The sequence below is a fragment of the Buteo buteo genome, chromosome 9, assembly GCF_964188355.1.
Source record: "Buteo buteo chromosome 9, bButBut1.hap1.1, whole genome shotgun sequence".
Lineage (NCBI taxonomy): Eukaryota > Metazoa > Chordata > Aves > Accipitriformes > Accipitridae > Buteo > Buteo buteo.
Genome location: NC_134179.1, coordinates 8156890 through 8184563, shown reverse-complemented (window position 1 = coordinate 8184563; position 27674 = coordinate 8156890). Strand labels below are relative to the sequence as shown.

General features: G+C 54.7%; 1 protein-coding gene across 4 annotated transcripts in view; it reads right to left on the bottom strand.

The window, feature by feature from the left end:
* ZBTB16 (zinc finger and BTB domain containing 16) overlaps window positions 1-27674 on the bottom strand; it is a 64785-nt gene that overhangs the window by 19210 nt on the left and 17901 nt on the right. For 3 of the 4 annotated variants that reach the window (XM_075035184.1, XM_075035187.1, XM_075035186.1), the window contains 2 exons: window positions 13115-13212; window positions 3934-4020 (listed from right to left, as the gene is read on the bottom strand). In XM_075035184.1, coding sequence (XP_074891285.1) covers window positions 3934-4020; window positions 13115-13212 — 185 coding nt within the window. The remainder of the gene's footprint in view (window positions 1-3933; window positions 4021-13114; window positions 13213-27674) is intronic. The other variant, XM_075035188.1, reaches the window with a different exon arrangement.

The following is a 27674-nucleotide window of genomic DNA, read 5'->3' as shown; positions in this document are numbered from 1 at the left end:
TTGCTCTCATGTGCCGGATTTTTCTCCCTTTGTACCTCTGCTTATACCGCACGACTGTTTTGAATCTCTAAAATAATGTGACAAGTTAATGATGGCACAATTATCTAAATGTTTAACAGACATGTTATCTAAGTGAATCGGATTGAGATTCCATCCCGCTGACAATAAACATCAATGGGAGAGCAGAAAGTGATAGGCAAATTATCGCCAACCCTGCAATTTCAATGCTATTAAATTTGGAGGAATAACAGCCCTGAGGCCTGTAAACTCTGAATAAAATAGACCCTTGTGTTTGGCCAACTATTAAATCAAAACGCTACCAACATCCCAGCAACAACAAAAAAAAGACAAAAAAAAAGAGGGGGGGGGAGATTTATAGCTTTTCAATTTTCAGTTACACGTTGGTTTTATGAACTCTTTTCTGCTCCTTGCGTCCCAGTGCTGGCATTGCCAGCCGGGGGGGATGCAATGGATGTAGGCAGGGGGTGCGGGCAGGCAACACGGGCAGGGGAGGGCGAAGGCTCCCAGGCATCCTCCACAGAGCGGCCGGGGGCACGCTGACTCCACAAATCAAAGAGCCAACTACATGCCAAAGAAAATACATTCTATATTAGGTGTCGAGCATGCCCACGTGAAATTGGGTCAGGAGTAAGTCTGTGCTGGCCCGCTGACTGAAACTGGCCGCCCAGCGCGTACAACCTCGCGCGCGTTAATTGCCTTGGCACACAGGAGGAAACTTTAGACGAGTCACCTCTGATATTTATAAAAGTCGGCGGTGAGCCCGAACCCCATTAGCATGAACACCAGCCGTGCGAGCATCCCGAGCCCCACTGGCGCTTGCTGGGGGTACTCAGGCTGTCTTCTCAATGCATTTTGTTTTTTCCTCTACATTTTAGGAGAAGGGTAAGGAATTTTCCACGCTCTCCTCCTGGTGTGGCACCAAGCTTGTGCTGCTGGAAGATGAGCCAAAACAGTTGCTGCTTTTCCTACTGCCACGGGACAGGGGCCAAGGACAGCGAACGCCCGGAGAGGGCGTCTCAGTCCTGCGTCGATGGGGCTGTACGCAGCACATAGCCAGCTCTGTGCTTACAAGCAGAAACTATTTTTCCTTTCTTGATCCTTATTTTTTGCCTTGCCTCAGAAAGCAGGGCGTAGGTTTTCTGCTGTAGGACACGGGCAGCGTTTGTTGTGGCACATGTACAACAGGCTGGCTTCCTATTTCGCATTGCCATTCGGAGGGGCAGTGAGGGCAATGGGAAAAAAAAATAAGTGAGATAAAGGGGGTCCTGGATCCTGACTGTTCACCCGAGAAAACAGCCCCCTACGCTGAAAAGAAACCCTGAGAACCCTTTATCTTGGCCATCCGCTGCAAAAAAAAAGCGCTCTGCAGCTGCAGGTCATCTGGACAAGCAGCGACTGTTTGCAGATAGGTCCCGCATCCTCCCCTAAACACCATGTTTTTGAGCAAAGTGGGTACATTTGGCTGGCCTCTACCAGATGCACCCTGCTTGGTTTTTGATGCCATTCTTGAAGGAAGCTACCTGTGTCTCTACCAAAAAGGGCTATTTTTTTGCCTGGGAGGTTGGAAGGTCTTTTGCCAACCAACGTGCTGTTAAGGGCAAAGGGAGGACGCCCCCAAGAAAAACCCACTCTGGGAGATGCCGTTATTTGGGAATGGGGTTAATTATAGCGAGGGCAAGGGAGGGATGCTTTCCGTGCCAAGACAGAGCTCTCTGCGTGCCACCCGAGGAGAGGAAGCGATTCATTTCATCTGCCCTGGCCACCCAGCCCCTCTCCGCCACGTAACCGAGCTGCCTGTGTTTACAGCTGGAGGTGGCGATGATAAACCCGCTCCGCTTGGGTCACCGCGTCCCCTGCGCTCCGTTTTCCTGCTGCCCTTTGAGCTTTGGCATGGTCCAGCCCCCAGGTTTCAGCAACCAAAGGGGCTTTAATCCCCGCAGAAGCGTCAAGGTCATTAGCAAAACTGTGTAGCTGCTCTGCATCTGTGGGATGTTTTTGGGTGCAGGCGTCATTAAGGAGCTGCTCAACAGCACCTGCTCCCCATGTCACACCCAGGGTTCTGGAGCCCTGGGTACTAAGGGGAGCCAGGCTCCCTCTGACCGCCCCAAGGGATGCTCAACAGCTCCGGGAAATATAAGGAAATGGGGAGCTAGCTGCTGCTTGCTCGGCTGCCTTTAACTCCCTGCCTGGGCTCGGGTCACTCATCCCTGAGCAAAGTCAGTGCCTTCGGCTTGCTGGCTGCCCCATCACAGCCTTTTCCTCCTCCTTAACCTACAGCACACATGGTTTTTAAAAAGACCCTGAACTGCAAAGCCCAGCCTCCAGCTGTATGACTCTGGATAAGGGGGGCAATTACTTTACAATTTACGAACTGGTGCTCGGCCAGCACAGCTCCCAGATCAGATGACGGCCGGAGCTATTCCCGCCCGGTGACACAGCACTTTGCATCGCCAGTCGGTCCCCAAACCCCCAGCGTGAAGCCAGCTGGGCTCTCTGTGCCAGCCCAGCCACCTTACCACTTCTGAGTGCAAACTCAGCCATCAGTGGCATTTATCAGGGTTTTCAGCACTGAAAGACGAGCCTGTGCTCAGTTAAAGTGCTCCCGATATAGCGCAGGGAGGAGCGGGTGCTTTGCCCTGCTCCAGCCTGGTTTTGGGGGTTTGAAAGGCTGCACCTGGGACCGCCCGGCCATGAATTCCTCCATGCCCCGTAGCAAACCCTTCCTGGGCAAGGCGGCCTTTGCAAGATGCATAAAGAGCTCCTTGTGCTCCCTGACGGCGGCTACGCCAAAGGACTGGGAAGCGCAGTAGCAGAAACGTGGCAGAAGCCAACTGCTGAGAGCTGTTTGGAAAGGGCCGATGTTTTGCTCGCACAGGGAACAAATTACCTTGCATTTGCTGCGCCATCGTTTCCCACGTGCATACGTTAACGCTGAGCAATAAACGCCACGGCGCTGTGTGAATCAGTGCCTCATACCCACGTTTAGTGGAAGAAGAGCTGGGGCTACCTTGCTCCTGCAAAGCACAGGCACCAAGCCACTGAATTAATTGGCTGAGCAGCAGAGCCAGGCCAGGCTCGCCCATGGCACCCACTCCAGTCGGGGTTTTAAACCTGTATGAGCACAGGGGAAAGAGGTTTTCTGTGCGCAGTTGGGTCCAGCCCTCCCCTGAAGCCCCATCCTCGGGTCCTGGGTCCCAGAGCATCCTTTCCTACAAGCAGCCACACACCCGCTGCACAGCCCTATCATCCAGCAGATGCCCGCAGCCACGTATCCACCTTGCGGCAGCGTGGCAAAACCTCCCCAGTGCTCCAGATGCAACGTGCTTGTTCCTATTAATGCTCTGAAAAACAGCAACAGACCTATCGGCATGGGCTGATTCATAACTCATCACTCGTAGGCTCCCGAGCATCCGAACGCTCCTGAGAAGGGTATTTATCCATTGGGAAGCTTCTCTTAAACCCGAATGGTAGCCAAGTGCCGTCACGCTGGTCAAATTTTGTTGCCTGCGGCTTGAGAAACCAAGGGTGACCAGTAAGTGGTGCAAGGATGCTCGGTTTAACCACAGAGACAGGTTGTGCTCCTCCTTCCACCAACAGCACCCTTACAAGCTCAGCAAAACCAGACCAAACTAAGGCAGCAGCAAATACCCAAAACCAAAAGCCATTTGGGGAGGTTTCCCTTGCAAACGCCACACGCAGATTTCAACACAAGTACAAAACCGTTTCCGATTAAGAATTCAGCAGAAAATGCAACCAACTTACCTTAATCAAATTAAAGTCAAGAAATGGACCTGGGCAGGCCAGAAGCAGGAACCACAAAGAGTTAAGCTCTCCATTGGGCAAAAGGTTACAAAGGCAGCCTAAATATTAAACTCACGCCTAAGCGAAGGACGAAAAGGGAGGGCCACGTACCGGTGTGCGTCTGCCTGTGCGTCTCCAGGGCGTCTTCCTTCGAGAACTGGGCGCCGCACTGATCGCACACCAGGGCTTTGGCACCCGCTGGGGAGAGAAAGGGGAGAGGAGGGTTATTTGAGGGACGCCCGCCCAAACCTGCGCAGGGGATGTGGCTGGGGCCGCTGCCATCGTTCAAACTGCCAGGCCTTTGCAATGGAAGGGTTTCGTATTTTAAATCCCCAGCAGAGCCGCAAAAAGCAGCGCCTTGCTTAACCCCTTTCCTTGCACATAACAGCACAATGCACAATAAAGAGTTGCTTGCCAGGAAGAAATTAAATATTTGGGTTTTTTTTTACCAAAAAAAAAAAAAATCATTAAACGTCAATGCGTTTCATTAGCGTTGTAACCGATCTAATTGTAATTGGTTTCCTGCCCCTTCCCGTCGCAGCCGCTGATGCCGGTACCCGAGGATGCATCTGGTCAGAGATGTGGCCGAAACGGTGTGATCGAGCGAGAAGCTCAGAGGCGTCTTCGACTATTGGAGAGAGATGTCGTATTGGGGGGGAAATTCTTAGAAAATCACTATCAACGTGTGCCGCTAGTTCAGGACGAGAAGAAAAACAGGATGCCCAGCAGCAGATAAGTAACTTCCAGATACAAAGAGATTAGCGATACACACCACGTCTGAATCGTTGCTGCTGGGACAAAGCTGTGGACTCATTTCTTAGATTTCGAGGTTTGATTCGTCTGTTGTGAGGAGCTGAGTGCAACAGAGCAGCCTTCGAGGCGGGGAGTATCGCTCCGCAGCATGCCGTGCCACCCGTTTCCAGGGGTCTGGACAGCATCTCCCATCCCCTTCCTGCCCTTCCCTGAGCCCCCCGCCCCCCAACACAATGAGATTTGGAGAAAGGTGCGCAGAAAAGGTGACGGAGAAAGAGGGAGGTATCACGAGATGCATTAAAAAGAGAATTCCTTTGCCTTTAAATTGTCTCAGTAACGGCTGGCTCGCAGGCAGAAATATTTGGCAGCGGCGAAATTAAAAGTGATAAATTTTCTCGCCAAGCGTTGATCGATAATAGAGGTCTCATCTGTTAATCAATACGACAGTCTGCCTGTTTACTGTGCATACGTTGTTCTCCGCCACCCTCGCCATGATGTCAAGTTTGCATTCAAAACAACCCCAGCGTGCACGGGCCACACGGCCGCTCGCGAAGGGATAAGTACAAAAACCAGGGCTTTGGGGCACCGGGGCAGGTCCCCCTGCACATGCTGCTGGCCGAAAGGACGCATGCCCGGGGCGCTTTCGGGGATGCGGAGTATCTCACGGGCGCGGATGCTGCCGGCGGTCCCCTCCCGTCACCCAGGGCAGGGAGAGGAGCGCGGCGTAAAGGGCGCCAAGAGCGCCCAGGACGGGAAGAAGCTGCCGGAGCGGCGGGGGGACGGGGATCGATAGGGCAGCAGCCGTGGGCTGCCCTCCGCTCGGCATGCCGGCGCGGGTGATGCGCAGCCAGCAGTTGCCAAGGCAATGACTCTCCATCTCCACTCGAAGCTTTTCTGGCCCCACCGCTGCGAACCGCGATCCACGAGGCTACAGCAACCCACCGCCGCAACAGGTCCTTCCCAGGCGGAGCAGCCTGCCGGCGCTTGCCCCCTCCCCGCTGCGATGCGCCGGTGACGCCGGGGGGAATGCTGTGCTTGGCGTGGGGGGCCCACCCCATCCACGGGCTGGGGCGTGCCAGGGTCGTGCCAAACACGGGCTTTGCTTTTTCTTCCCCCGTTTCTGCACGGGGCAAGGGGGGATGACGCACGGGCCGGTGCCCCACGCCCCCCGAGAGGCGAGCGTGGGCCCGGCCGGGGCCAGAGGGGCAGCGGGAGCCCGCAGAGCGGCCCTGCGGAGACACAGCGAGGAAAGGCAAAGGCGGCCAGCATCTGGCCGGGGGGCGGGCGGAGGGGGGGGACAGAAAAAAATTCCTGGCGAGGCGAAAATAAACAGGGCGAACGCCGGGAGGAGCTGGGCGCGCTCGCTTACATAAGGAAGCACAGCGTGTACCAAAACAGCGGACCCAAAAAAAGCCGGAGCTGTCAGAACAATGAGTACAGACGAGGGGCATTTTACAGCAGGCGCTGCCGTACAGTTTTATTTACAGTACCTCTTATCAGCGCGGGAACAGCACGCCGCCTGCCAATTTCCAAAGGCCAGGACTGCGTGTTCTTTCCCTCAAGTAGATGTGTACTCCAGGCAGGGGAATTTTTTTTCTTTTTTTTTTTCTCATCAGCAAAACAAAAACTGATACGGAGCCAGGATTCCTGTAATGTACACACGCTCGCGGAGAGGGGAGGAGGAGGGAGAGGAGGAGGGAGGGCGGCGATTGAATATGTAAATAGTTCAAGGTTAATTTTACTATGTGAGTCACCGGGAAAAATGTCATCCAACATCTGAGCTTATTATAACAGGGCTCAGAAAAAACCACCACGGCTCCATGTTTGTTATTAAAGGGAGCAGGACGAATTTGAAAGCAGCCCATCCAGAGCCTGTGTCAGGGCTTTCTTCACCACCTCTCACTTTTTTTTCGTGCTTTAAACGATGGCCATAGAAACGATTAGCCTCTCCGAAGGTACGCACAAGTTTGGGGAGGGTATTTTTAGCGAGCACCTCGTATCGCCTACAGCATATAGATATCTCCGGATGATCTTCCCGACGGGACGGGACTCCGCGTGCTGCCAAGTATCAGCTGCGTTTCGGCGCGAGCCTCGCAGTTGGCATCAACCTCCCTGCCGTACATTTATATCCGTGCGAGCAAATTTATAGCTCCTGCCTAATAAAGGTCCCTGCAGCGAGAGGCTGGCACGAACGGGCGAGGAGCTGCCGCTTTTTCCGTCCAGCGCTATCTGCACAGTCATCGCCACCCGACATCCCCCCCTCGGCAAGGTCAGCGCTGCCCGGGGACTGCGGTGCCCCCGAAGCAAAGCAATAAGGAGGGGCAGGGCTAAGCTTATTGAATTTCCCCTAAAAGAAATGCGAGGGAACGGCCAAATGCCGGCCAGGACAGGCAGCACCGTCGGGGTTTAAAGCAGCTCTCGGAAAGGGGATGCCCGAAAGGCTCACGGCGAGCATCCCCGTGGGCTCAGCTCGGGCGGGCACAGGCGGGGGCTGCCAGCTCCCTCCCCTCAAGCCAGGCTTAGCTAGGTGGCTCTGAAGACAGAGCTCATCTAGTTTTAGCCACTACCATCCCAATAGTACCTCCCAACGCCCATTCACTTTAATTACTTTATTGGGGATGAGGAACAGGCTCTCCAGCTTTAGCACTTCGGATGGTAGGAAGTAGTAAAACATCCCAAACCGGCTGCGAGCGCCGCTCCTTGGCCTGCCTGCCTGCGCTGCTGCCCTGCCCTTAATTGCGGGGCTGCAGCCCCTCGGCCGCTTGACGGCTCCGCTTTCCCACCCCTCTGCCTGCAGAGGCACGCGGTGGAGGGGGCCGGCACAGCAGATGCCTCCTTCCCCTTCCCAACTCAATTTACAATGTACTGAACCACCATGTCCCTGTCCCCAGCTGCGAGAGAAACTCTCATGGGGCTGGGGGCCAAGAGGCTGTGGGGAGAGGTGCTCCGAAAATACAGGCTGTAGCCCAGGAACAAATAAGGGAAAAGGAAAAAGAGGCACTGCGAGCATCCTCTGGAGGAGGAGGATGGGGAAAGGAGAAGAAAGATGGGAAACGGGTAATTTCCCGCGGCCACGCGGGGAGAAGGGTGGTGGGGGAGGACGGGCTGGTGGCAGCAACGCCGTGGCCCTTCCCCACTGCGGTTTCGGCACAGCGGCCCCACCGGTACGATGCAACATCTATTCTCCTCCCTCCCCCAGCACAGGGGATTAATAAAAATTTGGGATTATATATTATTAACAGGCTGTAATTGGCGAGAAGGTGGAGAGAGGGGGGAAAAAATATGGATTAAAAAAAAATTGCCGAGTAAATTTATGCACTGTCGTCGCTTTACTACCTAATTAATTCAGTAATTTCAAAAACAATTTTATTTATGTTCCATTTACCACATCAAAAGTGCAAAGAAAAAAAAAGCACCAAACCACAGTGATGCTAAAATAATACCTCAAGGCATCTATTTTTAATCAGTGAAAAAAAAAAGGGAAAAAAAAAAAGAGCCGGCCCCGCTTTCTATACAATCTCTGTCGGGCAGACCACCAACTCGGGGAGAGCGAAGCAGCCGAGCCCTCCGCGAGTGCCTTCCTGGCTGCCGAAAACAGAGCTTGTCAAAAAAAAACAAATCCATAATGGCCTGAGGCTCCTCTCCAATCTATTTTCTGCTCAGCTGGTTTTAAATGAAGTTATTATGAGTCATTAAAACACCCGCAAGCCTGTGGAAGTCAGCCAATTACAATTTTAAATTTAGCCTGTTCTCTACCCCATTCTCTTGTTTTCTTCTTTTGCCCACATCAAGCTGCTTTTTGATTTTTATTATTGCTGTTATTATTGTCATTATTTCCCTTCTCCCCTGTTTCACCCAAGTGGAAGAGACAGTTGTGAAAATCTCTGCACTAAAAAAATATCTTGGAGAAACCCAAGAAAGGCCAAAAAAAAAAAAGACGGAGCTGCAGAGCAGGCTTGGATTTAGAGAGGCAAACGGCTTTGCCTCCTTTTTTCCCCAAAGTGCCAGCAAAAGGCAAAAATTGAATATAAGAAAAAAAGCGAGGCGCGGGCTTTAGAAGGTAAGGAGGGACTGCCGAGCCGAGCGCCAGCCGAAGGCAGCAGATAGGATGAGCCCAGCCCATGCCCGCCTCTTCGCCATCACCCCCTGCCTTCCTCGCCAGCTCGGAGGGGGGAACAGCTGTGGGGGCAGTGCCGGGGGGGACCCGGGGGGGTTTCGGCAGTTCTCCCGGCCGAGTGCCACGAGTGTCACCCGAGCGTGCCTGGACGACGGGCGGCTCTCGTGGGAAGGATGCTCCGGCGGCATCTCACGGGCCACCCTGGAGAGGCTTGGGAAAGCACCTGGAATGATGGAGCGGGGGCTTGGGGGTGGGCAAGGTGGGGAGCCACCGACAACATCGTCGCCCAGCCTTTGCCAGCCGGCGCCACCGACTCCCACGCCACATGGCGACGGGTGGAGCAGCGGGTATTTTCATACAAAAAAATAAAATAAAAAAAAAAATATCCAGATTTTTAGCTCAGGAGCAAAAAAAAGGCAGGTTCTTACATAATTCCCCCTTTTCCTCCACCCTGCGAGTGCTGCTTTCTCCGGCAGCCTCCTCTCGGCGGGGAAAAAATGACAAACCCCATCCAAAGCCCCGGCAGCCCCGCGCGGCGAGCGAGCACGGAGCGTACTGCACAGCCCATAAAACTCCAAACAGCCTCCAGACACTCCTGCAATCGTCCTCCATCAAAACACTTTGTCTTGCATACAGAAATGCGGCGGGGCGCCGCGCGGAATACCAAATCAGCCCGTGACGGTGCGGGGAGGCGGCTCCTTGGCAACCGGGGGGGCTTCACAGCCGCGCCGCTCGACAGGAAACAAAATCTGTCAAGCCTGTTGGGCAAATGATAAACATTAGCGGTATTAAAAAAAAAACAACACAAAAGCCGCATAAATGGCTGGCGAGTGCGCGGGGAGGGATGAGGAAGGATGGAGGGGCTCTTGCCCCATTTACCCCTGCCTCTCCGCCCTGGGAGAGGGGGTCTCCAGCACCACGACCCTGGGGGAAGTTTGGGAAGTTTCCCCCATCCAGCAGAAAGCTGGGGGAAGCGGGCGGGTGACGATGGGCACGTACATTTAGCGGTAACAAGACAGACGCACATCGGATGCGTTTGGTAGGGGGAGCGCCGTGGGGCGAGGGGTCCTGGCACCTTGCTCCGCACCCCACCTTCAATCACAAGGGGTGGCTGAAGGAGGGGACCGGGGAGAGCCGGCGGCGGGTGAAAAATTAATATATTTCATCAGGTAAGGGTGGGGGGGAGAAAGCAGCTGGCTCTGACCCAGCGGCTGGGTCCAGGAACTCAGCCAAAACAGGAGCTAAAAAGCAAACCATATTCTTCTGGTCTCAGCTCAGGCTCTCGAGGCAGAGAGGATGGGGGGGGTGGTGGTGGTGAGAGAAATGTATTTTTCATCAGCCAGTGTATAATTTATAAACAGCATTAAACAGTTTTTGTTTTCTTTCTTCCTCTCCCCCGTGTGCGCGGCTTGGCCGGCAGTCAAGCCTGCATTAATTTCTGCTGTGGGTACAGTGTGTTCTTGGATGCACATCTGCGGATGATCATAAACGCGGGAACGCTGGCAGAACATCCAGACCTGCCGGCAGGCCGCTGACATCACCCGGGACCGAGCGCGGGATGCCGGCCAGCCGGGGCGGGGGGGGGCGGGTGGAGGCCTCCCCGGGGAGCTGCCGCGGGTACCGGCCGGGGGCAAGGGGGCCAGAGCCGCCATCGCCCCCGCCTCCGGTCCACCACCTCCCGGCGCCCGCCGGAGATAACGGTGAACACGCTGGGGGAGAAGGGGTGACGCTCGTTAGAGAGGCGGATGGCGGCGGAAGGAGCCCCCTCCCCTGAAAACAGGCTGGGAGGAGGCGAGGGGTGGGACGTCCCCTTCCCTCCTGCCCATGGTACCATCCCCAGCTGCGCGTTGGATCCTGCTCCCCGAGCACCCCCTGCTCCCCCAGCACAGCCCGTCCCGTCACCCAAGGGGACCTGGGTGCTTCCCCGTCCCCGGTGGCACGGGATGAATTGAGCATGTTTGGGTGGGGAGGGAAGCCGCTGGCCAGCAGGGCAGGGGGCTGCGGCCGTGCCGCCTGCGTGCTGCCCGCGAGCATCCCCGTGTGCCATCGGGGCTCGCCCCCGTTCACAGCCCGGAGTGGAGAAGGGCCATGGCAGCCATCTCGACGGCAGACGTTTCTGCCGGGTGAAGGCAAAGCAAGCGGGGGGAAAGGCAGAAATCCGCTTTCCTTCCTCTCCTGGGGAAAACACCCAACTCAAAGCAGGTGACTCGGTCACTGGCACCCCAGGACGCGAACGAGGGCACCCGCCGAGTGTCAGCTGCAGCGCGGATGCCCAACCAGCCTCCCCGGGTTGAACTGATGGTGCCCCTCAACCACACCACTGACGAGCTGGGTTTCCCACCTCGCTTTCCCTGGCAATTCGTTTCTCCGGAAGAGGGGCAACTCTTAAGAGATCGTCTTTACAGGTTTTTGAGAGTGTGTCTGCAGCCGGGAGCGGGCGGCGCCGGGCAGCACGTAGGGAAAGGCTTTGCACAGCATTAAAGGCTTTATATTTACGCTTTATATTGGAGTGTAAACATTTAGCCGAGTATTTACCTTGCACCTGCAAGGCTGCTGCGATAACATGGCCGAGCGCCCGCCGTGTCGTGGGGGCACCGTAACCCCCCCAGGGCCGGTCCCCAGTTTGTTCCTTAATTTAAATGCACCTTTACCATCAGGTATCTCCCATAAACGCTTGGATGGGGAATTTTGAGGTGTGAACCTCTGTTAAACCCAGCGTTTGCTGCCTTTGGCATCGAGGGCTGCTGGAGGGGGGGTTGCTGGGGGTGCACGAGCCGTCCCACCGTGATGCTCTCCCACAGGGCAAACTCCCGATTAAACACATTGTCCGTCGGTGTGGAGGCAAGCCACCTTCGGAGAGCCGCCGTGCCGAAAACAAGCCCTCGCGCCGCTGCCCCGGCACTACCTCACTGCATCCCGGGCTGGCGGAGGGGGGAGGCGAGGGGAGAGGTGCAAAGGTCTCCTGCTTTAATAAATAACAGCGCTGGAATTCGCGGCGGCTGTTTGCGAGCGCAGGGCAGAGCTCTCCCCACCCCCCCCCGCCCTCGCCGGATTTAAAAAAATAAAAAAATAAAAAAAATAATTAATCCCGCGCGATGACAAGCTTGGCTCGGCGTTCACTGTACATACTGTACCCACAAAGCTGGCCGCCTGCCAGGGACGGGCCGTGAGCCAAAGCGACCATAACAAACATGAGCCGCGCGCGCCAGCGCCGGAGCGGGGGGGGCAGCACCCCAGGGACCAGCATCCCGTGTCCCAGTGCCGGGGGCGGACCAGCATCTTGCACCCCAGCACCGGGGGGTACCAGCATCCCGGGGACCAGCATCCTGCGTCCCAGCGCCGGAGTGGGGACCAGTGTCTGACACCCCAGGGTCAGGGGGGACACCAGCATCCCGGGGACCAGACCTGGCAACCTGCCGCTGCCTGCCAGCACCCTGGGGAGCCAGTGCCCATCCTGAAAAGTGGTGGGGCGCGGATGGGGTCGGTCGGGGCCAGCTCCAATGCCCTGAAAAGCAGAACCTGCCACCTGGCCAGAAGGAGCGTGGGGAAGGCAGCCCTGCACCGCTCTCTTGGGTATGGGCAAGGTATATCTCTGCTCTGTGCCCCTTGGCACGGACGAGGGGCAGTGGGAAAAAAGGAATACGACAATAGGGGAAAAGAATAGATAAAAATATATTAAAAAAATATAAACTATAATACAGCTTCCTTGCAAAGCTACCTGCAAGCACAGCTTTGGCTGTGGTACCTGCCAGCCCAAGAGATTTGTCCTCAAAGGAGTGGGATGAGGGCTCCCACCTGCGTTCGAGCAAGGGGCTCTGGTGGCCGCCTGAATTTTTTTACAGTAAACCCCCAGCTGTATAAGGGGCTGCACGCCCAACAGGAACATCAGCCTACATTGACTTGCAGAGCACAAGCCTTCCCACCAGTGCAGTGTTCCAGCCCTTCCCTATCTATTTAATTAAAGGGCCTGCATCATGTGAACCTGCTAGTTAGATTCATTAGGCAGAGAACGCCTAATTCCGCAGCAGTTTTGCTAACGAAACTGCGGCGGGCGCCTGTGCATGAGGAACACGGTGCCGGGACGTGCGCAGGAGCCGAAGCGGAAGCAATGCTCATGCTACAGGCAGGGCTGGACAACAACCAGCCGCATGGTACGTAGAGTTTGTTATTCCGAGCTGCTTAGCCTGGAAAATATTTCCCCAATTAAGGAACTGAAAACAACCTCCAAAAAAGCAAATTTAAATAAATCAAATTACTGGGCACTGGAGAAAAAGTTTGCAACGTGCTGTCCTAGGAAGGGTACAGCCAGCTCCGCATGCATCTCCTCTAGATGAGACGCGCGAGCCAGGCGGCCGCAGCGTCTCTGGGTGGGCACGGAGAGCATCCCCCCGGCCCGCCCTGAGCATCCCCCTCCTAACCCACCTGAGTGAGCCAGTAAGTGCATTCGCAGCCGCAAGCTGTCCAGGAACCGCTTCCCGCACAGCTCGCATCCGTAAGTCTTCATCCCGCTGTGCAGCTTCCTAGGGGAGAACAGAGAGGGGTTAGTCCTCCTGCGTGCGGGGGGAAGGTCGTCCAAAAAAAGGCCGAGAAGCTTCCCGATATTTCACGCAACCTACACATCACTCGACATTGGTTCTGGTTTGAGAAGCCCCATAGCAAGGACATGGATGGGAGGTCCTGGGTAACTCCCCAGGACTGATGAGGCTGCCTTCTCCCGTGTCATGTTTGTCATTGTTACGAGTTAGAATCTTTAATAAACCTGATAAATCTTAACTCTAGAGTTAACGCAAAGTATGTGTTGGCAAACTCCTTCCCTATGCACCGAGCGCTTTTGAAAAAGGTACTGTACTCCAAAAAAAAAAAAAAAAAATTTAAGAGGTTGTTTGTATGCATTTCTAACTGAATCCCAACTTCCATCCAGAGTCAGCCTGACACAAATCACAAGCAGAAAACTTAACCACCAGCTAGCAAACAGGAAACATGCCACTCACCATTTCCTGGCACCACGAGGCACAAACTAAGCTACGCCCGGGCAGCATTGCACAACCTCCCGACTGCAGCAGCTGAGCCGCATCGCCTATCCTGCACCACGCCAAGGGGCTGAGCATCCCTCGGCATCCCGGGGAGCAGGGGTGGGGCTTGGGTACTGGTCACAGCATCTCCCCCTTTGCCTCGGTGGGTAGCGGACATGGGGCTCGGCCGCAACGGCCAGACCCCACGTTATTTCCCTCTCTTTGCTGTGAAGACGTCGATGCTCCATCTTTGGGTAGCAAACAACCCACGGCAGGTTGGAGCTCTCCATCAAATGCAATAACCTTGAACGGACAGCGTTTGCACGGACCTGGGCACAAGTATCGTCCAAGTCTATGACAACCAACCGACCTTCATCTTCCTCCACGAGCTATCGTTGCCACACAACGGCAACCCCTCCCAAACCCGTTCCCCGCCCTGCTGTGGAGGGGCATCCCGAGGCTCGCTCCTCTCAAACAGCTACGGTTCCTCCAAGCACGTGGGGGGGCATCACGCAGCACCTGAAACGCCTGGAATGGGTGCTCGTTGCTTTGTTTCACCATGTCAGCTGGTGATAAATGGATGCTTTTGCAAAGCAACCTGGCTCTGCGCTCCACAGCAGCATTGATAAAAAGCCCCCAAGTCCCAAACGCTTCCAGCCAAGCGTGCTGGCTCCTGCCTGCGAGCCACTCCTCAGTGAAGGCGAGCCGTTCGCACCGATGGCTGGGGAGGGCTCACGACAGGAGCACGTGCAAAGTTTCAAAATCGGATGCTGTAAACAGAGAAGTATTTGTATGTGTTTGAGGAGTAACACGGCAAATCGCTGCATGCCGACCTCTGCTCACATCTGCCATTTATCATCGCTCTGCAACAAGACGAGCATATTTTTATTGCCTTATTGCCAAAGACAAAACAGAAACGGTCTTGCCCAGGGCTGGATGCTGAACCCTCGCTCTGCCGCTCCCACAGGAGGGCTCAGCCCCGGCTGTGCAGGGCTGCAAGGACGCTCGCCTTCTGCGCATGGCCTGGGGTGGGGGGAAATTCAGCTTTGCATGAGCTTTATTTCCCCCCGCCCCGGAGTAAGTTTTACTGGTGTGAGGCTGCTGCTGCACCGAGCTCTAGCGGGATCATCCCTTGCAGCTGCAGAGAGCCCAGAGCCCCCAGCCCTCCCCTGGCCCAGGACACATAGGGTCCAATTCCCCGGCAAGCGTGCAAACGTGCAAAGCAGCCGGCCCTCCATCCCACCCTGCAATCCTGCTTTCCAGGGATGCTGAAAGGCAACGCTGGAAGTGCCAGACCACAGGAGGAGACCCTGTGATGTTTCGCACTGAGCAAATGCTGCGGAGCAGAAAGGGAGCAGAGAGGAAAAGAGCAGGAGTTGGTTTCAACTCTCAACTTTGCTGTATAATGTAATTATTAATCAGGCTTGTCCTGAATTCACTGTGTCATAGCAGAGGATTAAGAGTCATGCACGAATTCAGGCCAAGAAGGTTTACAATCCAAAGGATTTATCTGCCTTGCAAAAATAAATAAAACACCAGCCTCCTGACAGACTTCTGCTGCCAACAAGTCAGCTAAATAAGTGACAACCTTCTCGTTTTGCATTTTTAATTAGGGACATGCCTGTCACACTTCCCCGGCTCGGGCTGAGCTCGCTGCTGCACTTAACGCCGGGTTTAAACCACTTGGTTAGGAAGAGCGCAGCATCCCCCGTGCCAACGTTGCAGCGCTCGCCTCTGAGGCTAGAACGCCTTTTCAGTGAATTAAAGTGAAATTGGTTAATTAGTTTGAGTAAAACTTGGAGGTTTGTTGTGTTTTTTTTTTTTTTTAAAGTGAGCCTCAAGAAACAGAGCAGAAACAAAAGGACAAGTTTCCTTTCTCTGCATCACCCAAACCTATAGAAAGAACGGCAAAGCCAACTTGCTCCCAGCAGGGACCCGCAAAAGCCAGGGCAGCCCAGGTCAGATTGAGAACACCTTCCCAGGTGCAGCAATTTATTCTCACCCCTGTAATGGTGAGACGGACAACAGCGCTCGATGCCAAGCACGGTCCAAGAAAAGGGCGTGCAGGTTCAACCCCCTCTGCCCCCTTCCCCACCAAGGAGAGGGAAAAATATGGGAGCAAGGTGCCCACCGATCTTGCCGGTGCCAGGGCTCCCTGGAAGTCTGCATCTGCCATCCAACTCGGGCACTGAGATTTCCCCCAGTCGCGTAACCTCCTTGTTGTTTTAACGCACCGGGGTGCTCGCCGAGTGATTTATTTGCAATATCTCTATCAACAAATTTCAGCGTCAACAAAAGTTTTCCATTCGGTGCCTGCTTATAGAACGATCTTATCACTCACCATCTTGCACAGTCCCTTTCAACAAGGTCTTAAAGCGCTTTATCTGCTCGGTTTCCCGGTAGCAAAATATGATTGAAATGTTCTATTTCTGCTTGCTGGATTAAGGAGATGTTGCAAAACTGCACAAAAACCTGGCAGATGTAAGCAAGGTATTACGGCTGCTCGGGCTGTTAAGATCTGAGGGGAAAGATCAATATGTGCTTCTAAAGTTGTGCCTCCAGAAAGGGGGAGAGGGGGGGAAGTTAAGGGCGTTAAAATACATCACTGCTAGGCCATGTTGCCCAAACTCAAGTGCAAAGAGATAAACTATGCTTTATTATTCCAATCTGATGCTGAAATTATGCTCCACGTACTCCCTTTCTCCTGCAGGGTCCCTACAAGCAAACCAGCCAAGAAAACACCCAAGGGATGGAGAGCAGTGGCAATCGGGAAAAGCACCTTTTCTGTAAAAAGACAGTTCTCCTCTGTAATTCCTGCTCCATGCAACACTTGAGGCGCACAGAACCACGAAGCTGGCTGAAGCCTCCAGGTCACGAGCTATTGCTGGAGGACAGTCCGGCGCAGAGGTTTGCCCAGGGTGGCGAGGATGCCGGCGGCAGGGCATCCCAGGGCCGGGACTGACCTTCGCGAGCGAGCCCTGGCGCGGGTGTTTGGCAAAGGGCTCTCCAGGCGGGATATAAACTGACCGTGGAGCGATACCCCCTCCCCACCCAGTGCCGGCAAACAAAAGCTGGGCGGGAGGCTGGCCCCTCGCAAGCTGCCGGTAATTAAAAAGGCCTGTAAATGCCCCGCAAAAAGCACTTCAAAGGGACGGCGACTCCAGTGAGACCGCGCGGTGTAAAAATTATGAGTTTTCCCCACAGGGTGCTTTGTGTGAAAAGGCCGGGATCGGTGGCAAACGCCACTGCCCGCTCCCAGGGGACACCAGGGCTCGGTGGAGCATCCCAAGGACATGGGTACCAGCGTAGCCCTGGTACCTGAAGACCACTACAAGTGGCCCACCACGGCAAGCAAAGTCCTGCTTTGCCTGCTTAAAAACCTGCATAAAAATGCCTTCTGCTATTTTTATGGAAGGAGCTCTTGTTGCCAGACCCCTCCCCGCCGACCCTTTTGGGAAGTGGGGAGGAGACCCCCTCCTCTCCCCTCCCCTCCCCTCCCCATCCAGCAAGACACATGGCTTTTGGCCGTTTGATTACTTTTAAGTGTATATTTTTCCCCTCAAACAGAGTGAATACAATGGTTAGGAAATTTGACAGAAAACTATTCCGAGCCATTTATTGCCTTAATGCGCACCTTTGTCCAACAGGCAGTTTTGACAGGAGCGATAAATTCCAAATTTATGTCAACAGAGCATATGTTGAACACCTCATTTCTGAGCTAAAGCGGCATGCTGCCCCATAAATCACCCTTCTGTTTGAAATGAAAGTAGATTACGGGCCCGTGTTATTGAGCAGTTAGAGCCATAGTCATATAAATCAGAACTTTTAACTCCAGGCGATCCGTTCTGCAATTAACTAAAGGGCACTTTGTCATCTCCGGGCTGGGACGCAGCTTGGCAGGGCACACGGCTACCAGGGAAAGGCAAAAACACCCCTTATTGCCACGGAAAGGCTCTAGCGTGGCAGAGTTTTGCTCGATACCTGTTGAAGCAGCGAACCCCGAGGCAAAGCTTGCAGCAGAGTGCTGCTGCTACCAGCCTGGCCTCGGGAGATCAACGCCAAGGGGCTTCGGGGGTTTGCACATCACTGCCCACATCCCCCCCGATCCATATTTTGGCAGCCGGTTCAAACACAGTGGGGGAATCGTAAGGCTAGCATGACGCAAGCAAAACTGCAGAGTCCTAATAAGTTAAGAGGAGGACAAAAATATGCATTAGTGCAACGTTAAGAGCCTTGCGCCGACCTGAAAGTGAAAGGCATGGACAGAAATCTGTCCTCGTGAATTCCGCAGTGGTTTTGCTTGCATCTCCCGATGCCCGTGCAACAGATCGAGACCCCTGTCCCGCCGCGTTTCACCCCGTCCCGCTGCGTTTCCCGGGGCCGCGGAGCCGGGAGGACGCCACAGGGGCTCAGCCCCAGGAGCGTCAGTGCGGAGCCGCGAAGGGCGAGGGGGCTGCGGCAGGCGCGTGGGCGAGGGGGCAGGTTACTGCCCGCGGGAGCAGCAGCGCTATAAAAAGATTCAGACGCTAAGTATTTCCTTCCCTATAAAATATTCATTGCCGCGTGCGAGAGCCAGGGAGCAGAAACCTCAAGCGGATCTAACTTTGTGCCGCAGCAATAACAGAGTTTTATAGGAGCCTTCGGAATTTATTTATACGGAGCTATAACTGCGGTGCCCCGTCGGAGGGGCGGCTGCTGGCCGGTACCTCCCCGCCGCAACGCGCGTGACGCACAGCCCTGAACACCGGGCAGGCAAACCGGGACCGGTGCAGCTTCGCACCCCTGCTGCAACCGGGTTAAATAACTCCCCAAAATCCCTGCCCGCCGCCTGATTTCCACCCGCGCCTCCCTTGCCCGGGTAAATCGATACGAAAATCAATTCGTCCCCTGATCTATTTTATCAAGATAGAGGCGGCGGTGCCACGTCTCATTTGCAGCGGGGATCTCGCAGAAAGCCAAGGTCAGCGGGCAGCAAGTCGTCTGCAAAAACCACGTTATACATCCTCCGATAAGAGTTTTACATCCGCGTGGCGGAGAGGGTGATTTTCCCCTCGACATGGTTATTTATGAGGCTTGGTGACATCGGACTGCTCGAGCCGGCCGCGGGACGTGGTGCTGGGGAGGCTCGGCTCCTGCACAGTCACCGCTCTGCCCTCATCTCCCAGCCCGGCGGATTAAAATAGCAGGGAGAGCTATTAAGGGCATGGGGAAGGGGGAAGGGAGCCGAGACCTTCCTTTCGGTTTAATAAATTAAGGAGGGGAAAAAAAAAAACCTGCCCTCAAACCACCACTGCTGCTAAAAAAAAATAAATAAACGTTACAGGAGCTGGAAAGAAAGATTTTACTATTTCTGAAGTTTAAAAAGGAAGAAAAAAAAAGGGGGGGGGGAGGGGATAGCTATCAATAGAGAGCACTAAAACTCCCTGCCCGTATAATATTTATATTTACCATGAGCGAATTTACAAGCTTAAACCAGATGCTGTGGCGTGACATCATTTCAGCACGATGCCAATGCTCCCCCTCCGCAAAAAAGCTGAGGAAAGGATCCCTCCTGTTTTGCCTCACCTTATGGAAAAAACAAGCAACGAACACCAAAAGCACGATTTAAATCTCTTTTTAGACCCTGCCCACAAACAAATGCTAATGAATGCTGCAAAAGGGCAGCAGCTCTCCCATTTTTACCATCTGCCCGGGCAGAGCACGTGCGGGCAGCATCTCCCACCGGCTGCTCCAACCAGCCCCCCCGGCGCAGCGTGCTCTTTCAGGCCCACGGGCTGGGAAAAGACGAACTGGCCGCAGCAAACAGGGCAGCAGCATAAAGATCATTATTATTTTTTGTAATTTATTCCAACGCCCTGGTCTCAGATCAGCGTTCAATACTCGTTATTGAACAGGACTTCTCAGGATGGAGTTTTATCCCCACCAGCACTCCCTTTGTGCATCCCGGCCCGCCCAAGCGAGGGGCTCCTCGGGCTCGTGCCCAGATGGGCGCGTGTGGATGGGAAGCCATCAGTCGTACCCAGGATGGTGCAGCCGGTGGCGGGAAACGTCTCTTGTCCATCGCAGCTGGACCACGTGGGCACAGATGCTGCCTCAGCTCCAGACCCAGGCGGATCTGCCTGCCTCGCCTTTCAGAAGGGGATTTGGAACGCAGCCGCGGCACGGTGCTGTCTGTACCAAAGGTTCATTGAGCGACGGCACCGGGTGGCAGCAGCTCCTGCTGGCCCACGGAATGGCCCCTGTGTCCCTGCGGCACCACCACCGATACTCAAGACCGATGCAAAAAGTTCCAAAATTTCACGCTGTCATTGGCGGGCCAGAGCGTGGGCAGCAAGGGGTTAATGTGTCGCGATGCATGCAGCCCCGCTCAGAATAACCGGCGCTAATTCGGCCGTCCAAAATCATCATCCCCATTCTTTGGGCATCTGGTGACACTGACGTACCGAACACGAAGAGGAGAGCGTTCGCTTCCCTGGGTGGCATTGACCCTGCGGGGCCGTGCTTGGCATCACACCCGCTGCGACTGGTACGCTGAGCAAACATGACATGGGTGTCAGAAGCGTCAAGCAGAGCACTGGGGGAGCTTATTCTTAAAAATAATACAAAATTTCGACAAAAAAGCAAAGTGACCTTAGTGCCGAGTACATCTGCCGCAGCAGCAGCATGATTATGCAGATGTTTTGATTCCTAATTCAGAAATAATAAGCGGTTCACAGATTCCAAGTTTAAAAATATATTCATCATCTGGTTTCCTTAGCAGCACGTGTGCCGCTGGAGCACCAGCGCAGTCCACAAATGGTGAAGCGCTGGCCTCGGCTGCTAATTCCTCCTGACCTTAAGGGACGCTTAGGACATGGGGAAAGCGTTTGGCAGGGCACATCGGACACTTTCCGGGGAGGTGCTGGGAAGGGTCCCAGGATGGTTCTGGCAGCATCGTCCTGGTGCTCCCTGGCACAGAGGGAGCCTGCAGCTCCTGGAGCCCCAAGGAGATAGCAAAAGTCCCTAGGGAGCCAAAAGTGGGGAGATAGGGGAGAGCTGAGATGCTAACGGGATGCTGGAGCAAAGAACAACTTAAATAAGGGGGAGATTTTTAGGGTAGGGGGATTTTTTTTTTTACAATTTCCACTCTCTTCAATGACCCGATGGCAGGAACGAGGCTGGACATGCGTCAGAAACAGGTTGGTAGCCACGGGGCTGCCACAGGGATGAGCTAGGATGAGCCCAGGAGCCGCTTCCCTGTGCTGAGCTCATGTTCAGGGAGAGGGAAGAGCCTCCACTGGGCAGCAGGGCAGGAGCGGACATCCCCGTGTCCCTCTCTGGTGACTTTACGTCAGCGCTGGGCTCAGTTTTATTTTCCCAGTGAGCTTTGCACGGCATCCTCTTCTCCCAGCCCCGTTTCTCCTCCCACGTCTACTCCTAGGAGGGTGCACATATTTCCACACCTGCCTCCCGTCCCTGCCTGCTGTTTTGGGTCCCTCCTGCTGGATGAAATAAACCCACAGCAGAAGCTCTGCTCTGCTCTGTCCCATCAGGGAGATGCATCCTTCCCACCCCTCGCCTCATTACGGAGATGGTGACGATGCTGATGCCCCGCTCCTTTGTGCATCCCTGTTTTCTTCCCCCTGTTCCCCTCCCTTTGCACCAGCCCGGCTGGGAACTGCAGCCACAACGGGCAGAAATTATAGCCAAATGTCGGCTTTCCAACAAGCGGCCCAGATCCCGAGGAGTTTTATAAGGTAATCAAATATGCAAGAGATTCAACAAACTAATTTCAAGCACACACCTGGGGTCCTCTGATAATGTCAGTTGTGCCTCTACAGCGCAAGGATTAAAATTTCATAGAGTCATGATTTCATCAGTCGCTAAACTACAAAGGATTAATTAACAGCCAGGGAAGAGCTCACGGCTTGGAAATACAGTCTTAAGGAAAATATCTATCTCCGCTCTCCAGATGTCAGCACACAGACGAATAAAGCGCTTTGATGAAAACACTTTCTTATTATTAGCAACTCCAAAATATTGTGGTTTTGCAGCTAGAATTAAGGATGCCCAACTCCAATCTGCCGCCAGCCAGCTCTGCGTGTTGCCGCATGCCCTCCTGCAGGCTCCCGGGACGCGACCGTCGGGTGCCCAACTGGGTTTTACGCCCGTATTTTGGGCATCGGCAGAGATGCCGCCCTGGGCCAGGGGACGGGAAGAACCCCAAGCGTTCCCCTCTGCAGCGGCGCGTGCATGAGCCCGGCCAGGGGTCTCACCTTTGCTGCCATGCAAACTGCCTGCCCTTGGTTCACCGACTCCCAGACAGCCTCCCAGAGCTTTCCCCCTGCCAGCTCTGCTTGAAAAGCTCGGGAAGGACGCAAAGGGACCGACCTGCCAGAGCCACGGCGAGAGCCACTCAAAGTCCCCCCTTTAAGTACATATTTGCACATGCCATAAAACAGATTTCTGTTTTCCACCCTCCCTGCCTCTGGACGAAGGCTGGCAACTGCCAAAATCTCCCCCTGCAAACAAGCCGACCCTACGTTTCTTGTTCAGGTGTTTTGCAGGTGTGGGAGCCAAGGGATGACACTTGCCTCCACGTACAACCCTGCTGAGCGCTGGGGCTGAACCTCTCCGAGACACGCGTCCGTGGCACCGAAAACAGGCGACGGCTGCAGCTTCCGCGGCGCGAGCGGAGAGCAGCAGCAGGTCCCCCCTCCTCCCCCGGGAAGATGAATTAGGGAGCTGTCAGCGAGGGACAGCCGCAGCAGTTGTGTTGCTGTAAAGGGGCAGTGGAAGTGTCTTTGATTAATGAAACCGTAATACTCGGCTGTTACGCAGCCCTTCTTCGGCAGAGAGGTGCCCTCAGACAGGCTGAAAACACTGCGCTCCGCAAGGATTCCCCAGAAAGACTTCTCCAGGCCACAGGCTGCTCTCCTCCTGCCCTCCACCAGCGCCGCTGCCTTCGCCCAGGTCCACGCCACCTCCTCAGGAGTTCCCAGGGCTGACAAAGAACTAATTATTTCCAATTAGAAGCCGGGAGATGAACATTATGTGCCTTGTCAAGCCAGTGAACTAACGTGTCTGAACTGCGCCGGGCTTTGGTGAGAGCCCAAAGTGCCCAGGGCAAGGTGGCAGCACGAGGAGCGACTCAGAGATGCCGCAGCCCAGGGATGGCGAGCCGGGCGCACCAAGCCCCGGCACGGCTGGGTTTTTGTCTGCTGTCGGCCTTGGTAACCGGCATCCAGCTGGGGAGCATCGCCGCAGGGCTCCTGCAGAAGGTCCTGCACCGGGCAGAGCGGGTACAGGTGCTATTGCTGCTGACTCAAGGCTGCCGGTCAGCGTGACAGTACCGATGACTCTGGCTGATTTTTGGGTTGCGTGGGCTGGGGTTACGAGGCAGGAGCGCGAGCCTGGGTGCCAGGTGCAACCGGCACCCCAAAGCCCCAAGGTACCAGCTGTACCCCCTGCAAATGCACAAGCGAGAAACATTCCAAAACCAGAAGCACCACACAGCAACGGGTGTTTCTCCCCACCCCTTCCCTCCTCTTGAAAATGCCAAGTGCCCCTCCGGGATGCTCCGACGATGGCAAAGACCAGTATACCTGGGAACGTGGGGACAGCCGTCCCAGAGAACCGACGAGCGCTTTCACCCAGGCTGTTTCCGCAAACCGCCCAGTTTTCCAACCAAGTTCCCAAGGTGGAGACACAAAATGCTTACTGTCAGCAATTCAGAGGCACAATTTGCTACTGCTAACGACAAGTGGCATGGGGGAGAACGGAGTGTGGTTGGAGCGGGGCAGCTTCCATGGGGACAGCTGGGATGGAGGGGGGAGCCAGGGACCAAGGTCATCGCCATCCATTCAACAGCGAAGCCGTCCTATGGAAAACGTATTTTTTGGGAAGGGCTATGGAAGCAGGAGGTGTCAAAAGAGCTCACGCAGCCTGAGTCCCGGCGGAGCTGTCGGCGCGGCACGGCACGCGGGGCTGCCTGCATCGTGTTCGCGGCGTCCGAGTTGGCTTCGCTCCCGAAACCGCACAAACATCTGCGCGGAGGGGAGCGAGCAGGCCACTGGCTGAAATCATACTGGAAACTTGTCATCTCATGGAAGAACAATGAGGGCAGATGTTGCTGGCTGCAGGCAGGCTGCAGGCAGGCTGCGGGCAGTCCCATGTCCCAGGGCCCCACACTGGGGGACAGGGATGAGGGGCATGAGACTGGCAACCTTCTCCTTTATTTTTTTTTTTATACTTTCTGCGTGGGTTCAAACACTGGTGCGTTAATAGGAAGAGCACTGCCTTCAGCTCTCCATAATCAGTTTTGCTCAGCCTACAACATGTTTTGCTGAAAAATAAATAAATACCTTCCGGGTGAGCCAAGTTACGAGCAGGACGCCAGCCCTGACAGCACGCTCTGCTCCCCCCAGCCCCGGCCAAAAGTACGCGGCGTCCTGAACCGAGGAGCCCGGGTGTTGCTGAACCGTCCTGGCGCTTCCGGACCTCCCCAAGGAGGTTTGCTCACGATTAATTAATTTATGAGCAGCGTCACCCCCCTCCTCAACGTGCACAACAGGTTCCATGCAAATTCAGGAGCTTTTAAATTATACCCTTAATGAAAGCAAATAAAAGCAGTTAAAAGGCAATTTACTCAATTGGTGTTAATATTTAGGCACAGCATGTGCAAAAACAAGAGCGCAGAATTCGTTTTTTTCCCCAAGAAAACTTTTGGTCCTGACTTTCCTGTGGAAAGGGTCGAGCGCACCCAGCGAATGCTGGGCACGGGATCAGGTCCCAAACCCCCTCGGCCGCAGCCAACGAGGCTTCTTCCTAAGGAAATGTCCCACATTCACCCCAGCAGCTCCCCAATAGCCGGTGAGACCAGCAATTCCTCCTCTGCCAAGGGGTGCAATTGCAGTCCCCCAAAATCCCCCATGATGCCAGGAGCAGGGGAGGCTTCCCGGGGTCTTCCTACCTTTGCTGCATTATCAGGCACCGAAGCCTTTTAATCCTGCATGCTGGCTGGGGACCAGGCAGGAGCTGCTGGCTGAAGCCCCCCTTTTGCTGGGTCGGAGGAGGATGTTTATGTTAGCTGGGTTTCCTGGCCGTATCCCATCCCAGAGGTGAAGCATTCCTCGCCACAGCTGGGGCGCGAGCCATGCGAACCATCCAGCTGGGTGGGGGGCTGCCCTCGCGCCACCCAGCACCCGGAGGAGATGCTCCTGTGCACGGGGTGCATCCCTCCACACCAGCATCCCCGCATCCCCCAGCGCCTCCCTGCAAACCGCAGGGGGGGAAAGCATGGGGACGATGCGAGCCCTGAGCATGCCCTGCTCCCATGGGACTCGATTCAACTACGGCAATTCAGGCACATGCAGGCAGAGGAGCTGCCAGCGTTGCTCCAAGCACCTCCAGAGCATCCCCGGCTCGGCACGTCACTGCAACCACATGTAAAACCAACACCGAAACACATTGGGAACATGGCAGCTGCTGTGCAAATGGAAAGCAAGGAGAAAATCTCTGGCCAGCACAAGCTACCATGGGATGCCCAAACTACAGCACCCCTGCGAAGCTCGCTCCGGGTCATCATTTCCTGCGCAGGGATGCGGTGTGGTGCCCGGGGGTGCCCTAACGGTAACAAATTCCTGAAGAAAAACGGTCACGATGATCTGGCATCAAAATAATGCAGACAAAAAAGCGATCTTCGCTCCCCTTCATCGCATAGGGAGCTGGTCCGTCAGCGGAGAAAGCAGAGTTTTATGTTACGCAACACAAAGGCAAGGACACAGCTAAAGAAACGCTGCTGTTCCTCCAATTTCTAACGTGGATTACGGCCAGTAGAACTGTGGCTAACGCTTGCCCCTCAGTTAAGCCTGACTCTTGGCAATGCCCCGTTTGGCGGGTTATGATGCTCTCGCATAAATTCGCTTTCAAAACAGGAGCTGCTGGTGAATGAGACCTCGATTTCTAATGGTTGGAAATATTTTGTACACTCTGCTGCTCCCTCTGTACCCCTTTGTCGGGGCCAAGGTCTGCAGGCTAAAGCGGGTACCAAAAGACCATCTGTAGCTCCCGTCTTTACAGAGAAGTTTAAATAGGGGGATGAATGAGCACAGGAATTAATGAATGATAAAGCCGTATGGTCTCAGTCAGCCTCCTACGCCTGTATGTGGTATTCAAACCCTCCCAGCCTTCTGCCACAAAGAGAGGTTTCTAAGCTACATAAAAAAAGGGGGGGGGGGGTGTGTGCGTGCAGGTTTTTAACAACAAACCCAGTGACTCGCCTCAAAGTTCCCACCAGGTTTCCCTGCTCAGATCTAGGGGAAAGGCACGCGTTAATGCAGCGGGGAGGGAAAAATGGGGGTTTTCCCCAGAGCCGGTTGCAAAACCCGCTTTGATAGCAAGAGAAGCCCAGAAGAATCAGCTCTGGGGCTCGTCAGTGCTAACGGGCTGCCCGCACGCAGGGGCAGGGGTCCCAGCAAAGATACCCTAGGGGTTTCGTCTCAGCAAAGGCAGGCAGGTTTCGGATAAGCCGCCTGGACTGACCATGCTGCCATCCACTTCACCAGCCTTTGGGGGGTGTGTGTGTGTCCCCACCCCATCCATTTGGTACAGATTAAAGATGCCTGGTAAAAGCTAACAAACCTTGAAAGGCCCTAAGGGGTGTTTTCAGTGAGGGGTCGTGGCGAGGGTGTGCTCTGTGCCTGGAAGCGCATTCATCATAAAGCAGCTCCATTTAAAAAAAAGGGTAAAAAAGAGAAACTCAAGGCTAGCATGGGTTTGAGAACCTCTTGCAGAAATGAAACCTGCTCGCCGGTGCTGCAGAAAAGCGAGCCCCCATCCCTCCACCCCTGCTAGCCAAGCTGCACGGTATCCCCAAGCACCCAGGGCAGACCCCGGCCGGCACCCACGCTGCACCGGCCGCGTACCGGGCTGTCCCTGGGCAGTGAGCCGTGCTGACCTGCTCACTCTGGCCACCGGCGAGAGGATGCTACGGCTCACGGTGCCATCGGCTGGAGATTAACAGGTGAGATCCAGGGAAAGACAAGGACATGGATGGAATCGCCGACTTTGCGAAAGGAAGGCTCCCGCCAGCCCCACAATGCTAACAGGGTGAACCCAGGTTCAAACACCCCAAATCTTTTCGACTCCTGTTCAAGAACTGGGGGCTGCCAGGGGGGATCGTTTCTCTCCAAAATAACCCGTGAGAGGCCAACACAGAGGCGAAGGAAGCACGGCGCGAGACTGGAACGCTACTTTTATTTTAAGAGCCGTCATGTGTAAAGCATTAGCGCTTTTGAAATTGCATTCTCGAGTTAATTAAATGGACAATCTTTTCTACATAAAAAGTGAAAGCAAGCAATTAAAAGCTAGGCGAAGAGAAAGTGCCTTTTCGGAGTGGGGTGCTACCCCTCTGTGCTCGCTCCTCCTGATCTGAGCATCTCGAGGGAGCTGCTGTCCAGGCGTGCTGGAACAGCACCCAGGGAGGCAGTTCGCACCGCGTTGGAGTTCACCTACAGGATTCGGCATCACAAAGCCCCACGCTCGGGCGATGCGCTGAACCATCCCGTGGGTCCCTTTTCCCCCTCCCGAAGTGCCCATGGAAACCATACGCTCTCAATTAATGGATTTCCTACGTATAGGGATGTTGACTGGCTCACGATGGTGTGAAAAGCCGCAGCAGTTATCTTTGCTGCAGTAAAACACCGACCTTCAGTTTTAGGCAGGAGGTAAAGTTCACTATTGATTGGACCCACCGTAATCTGTTTATAATTACTATTATCTCTGAGTTAATCTTGCGAGAGGTCAACAGTTTTACAAAAATCTTGCGAGCCGTGTCTTTTACCTCTCAACTTCATATCTGGGTCAAAAGGTCAATTACTGCAGCTTGCTGACTTGAGATTTAAGTAAAAAAATGTACACTCCCATCCCAAAGCCCCGCCGGTGCAGTGGGGGAATGTGGGCAGGCGCTGACCCTCGGCGCAGGCAAGGCA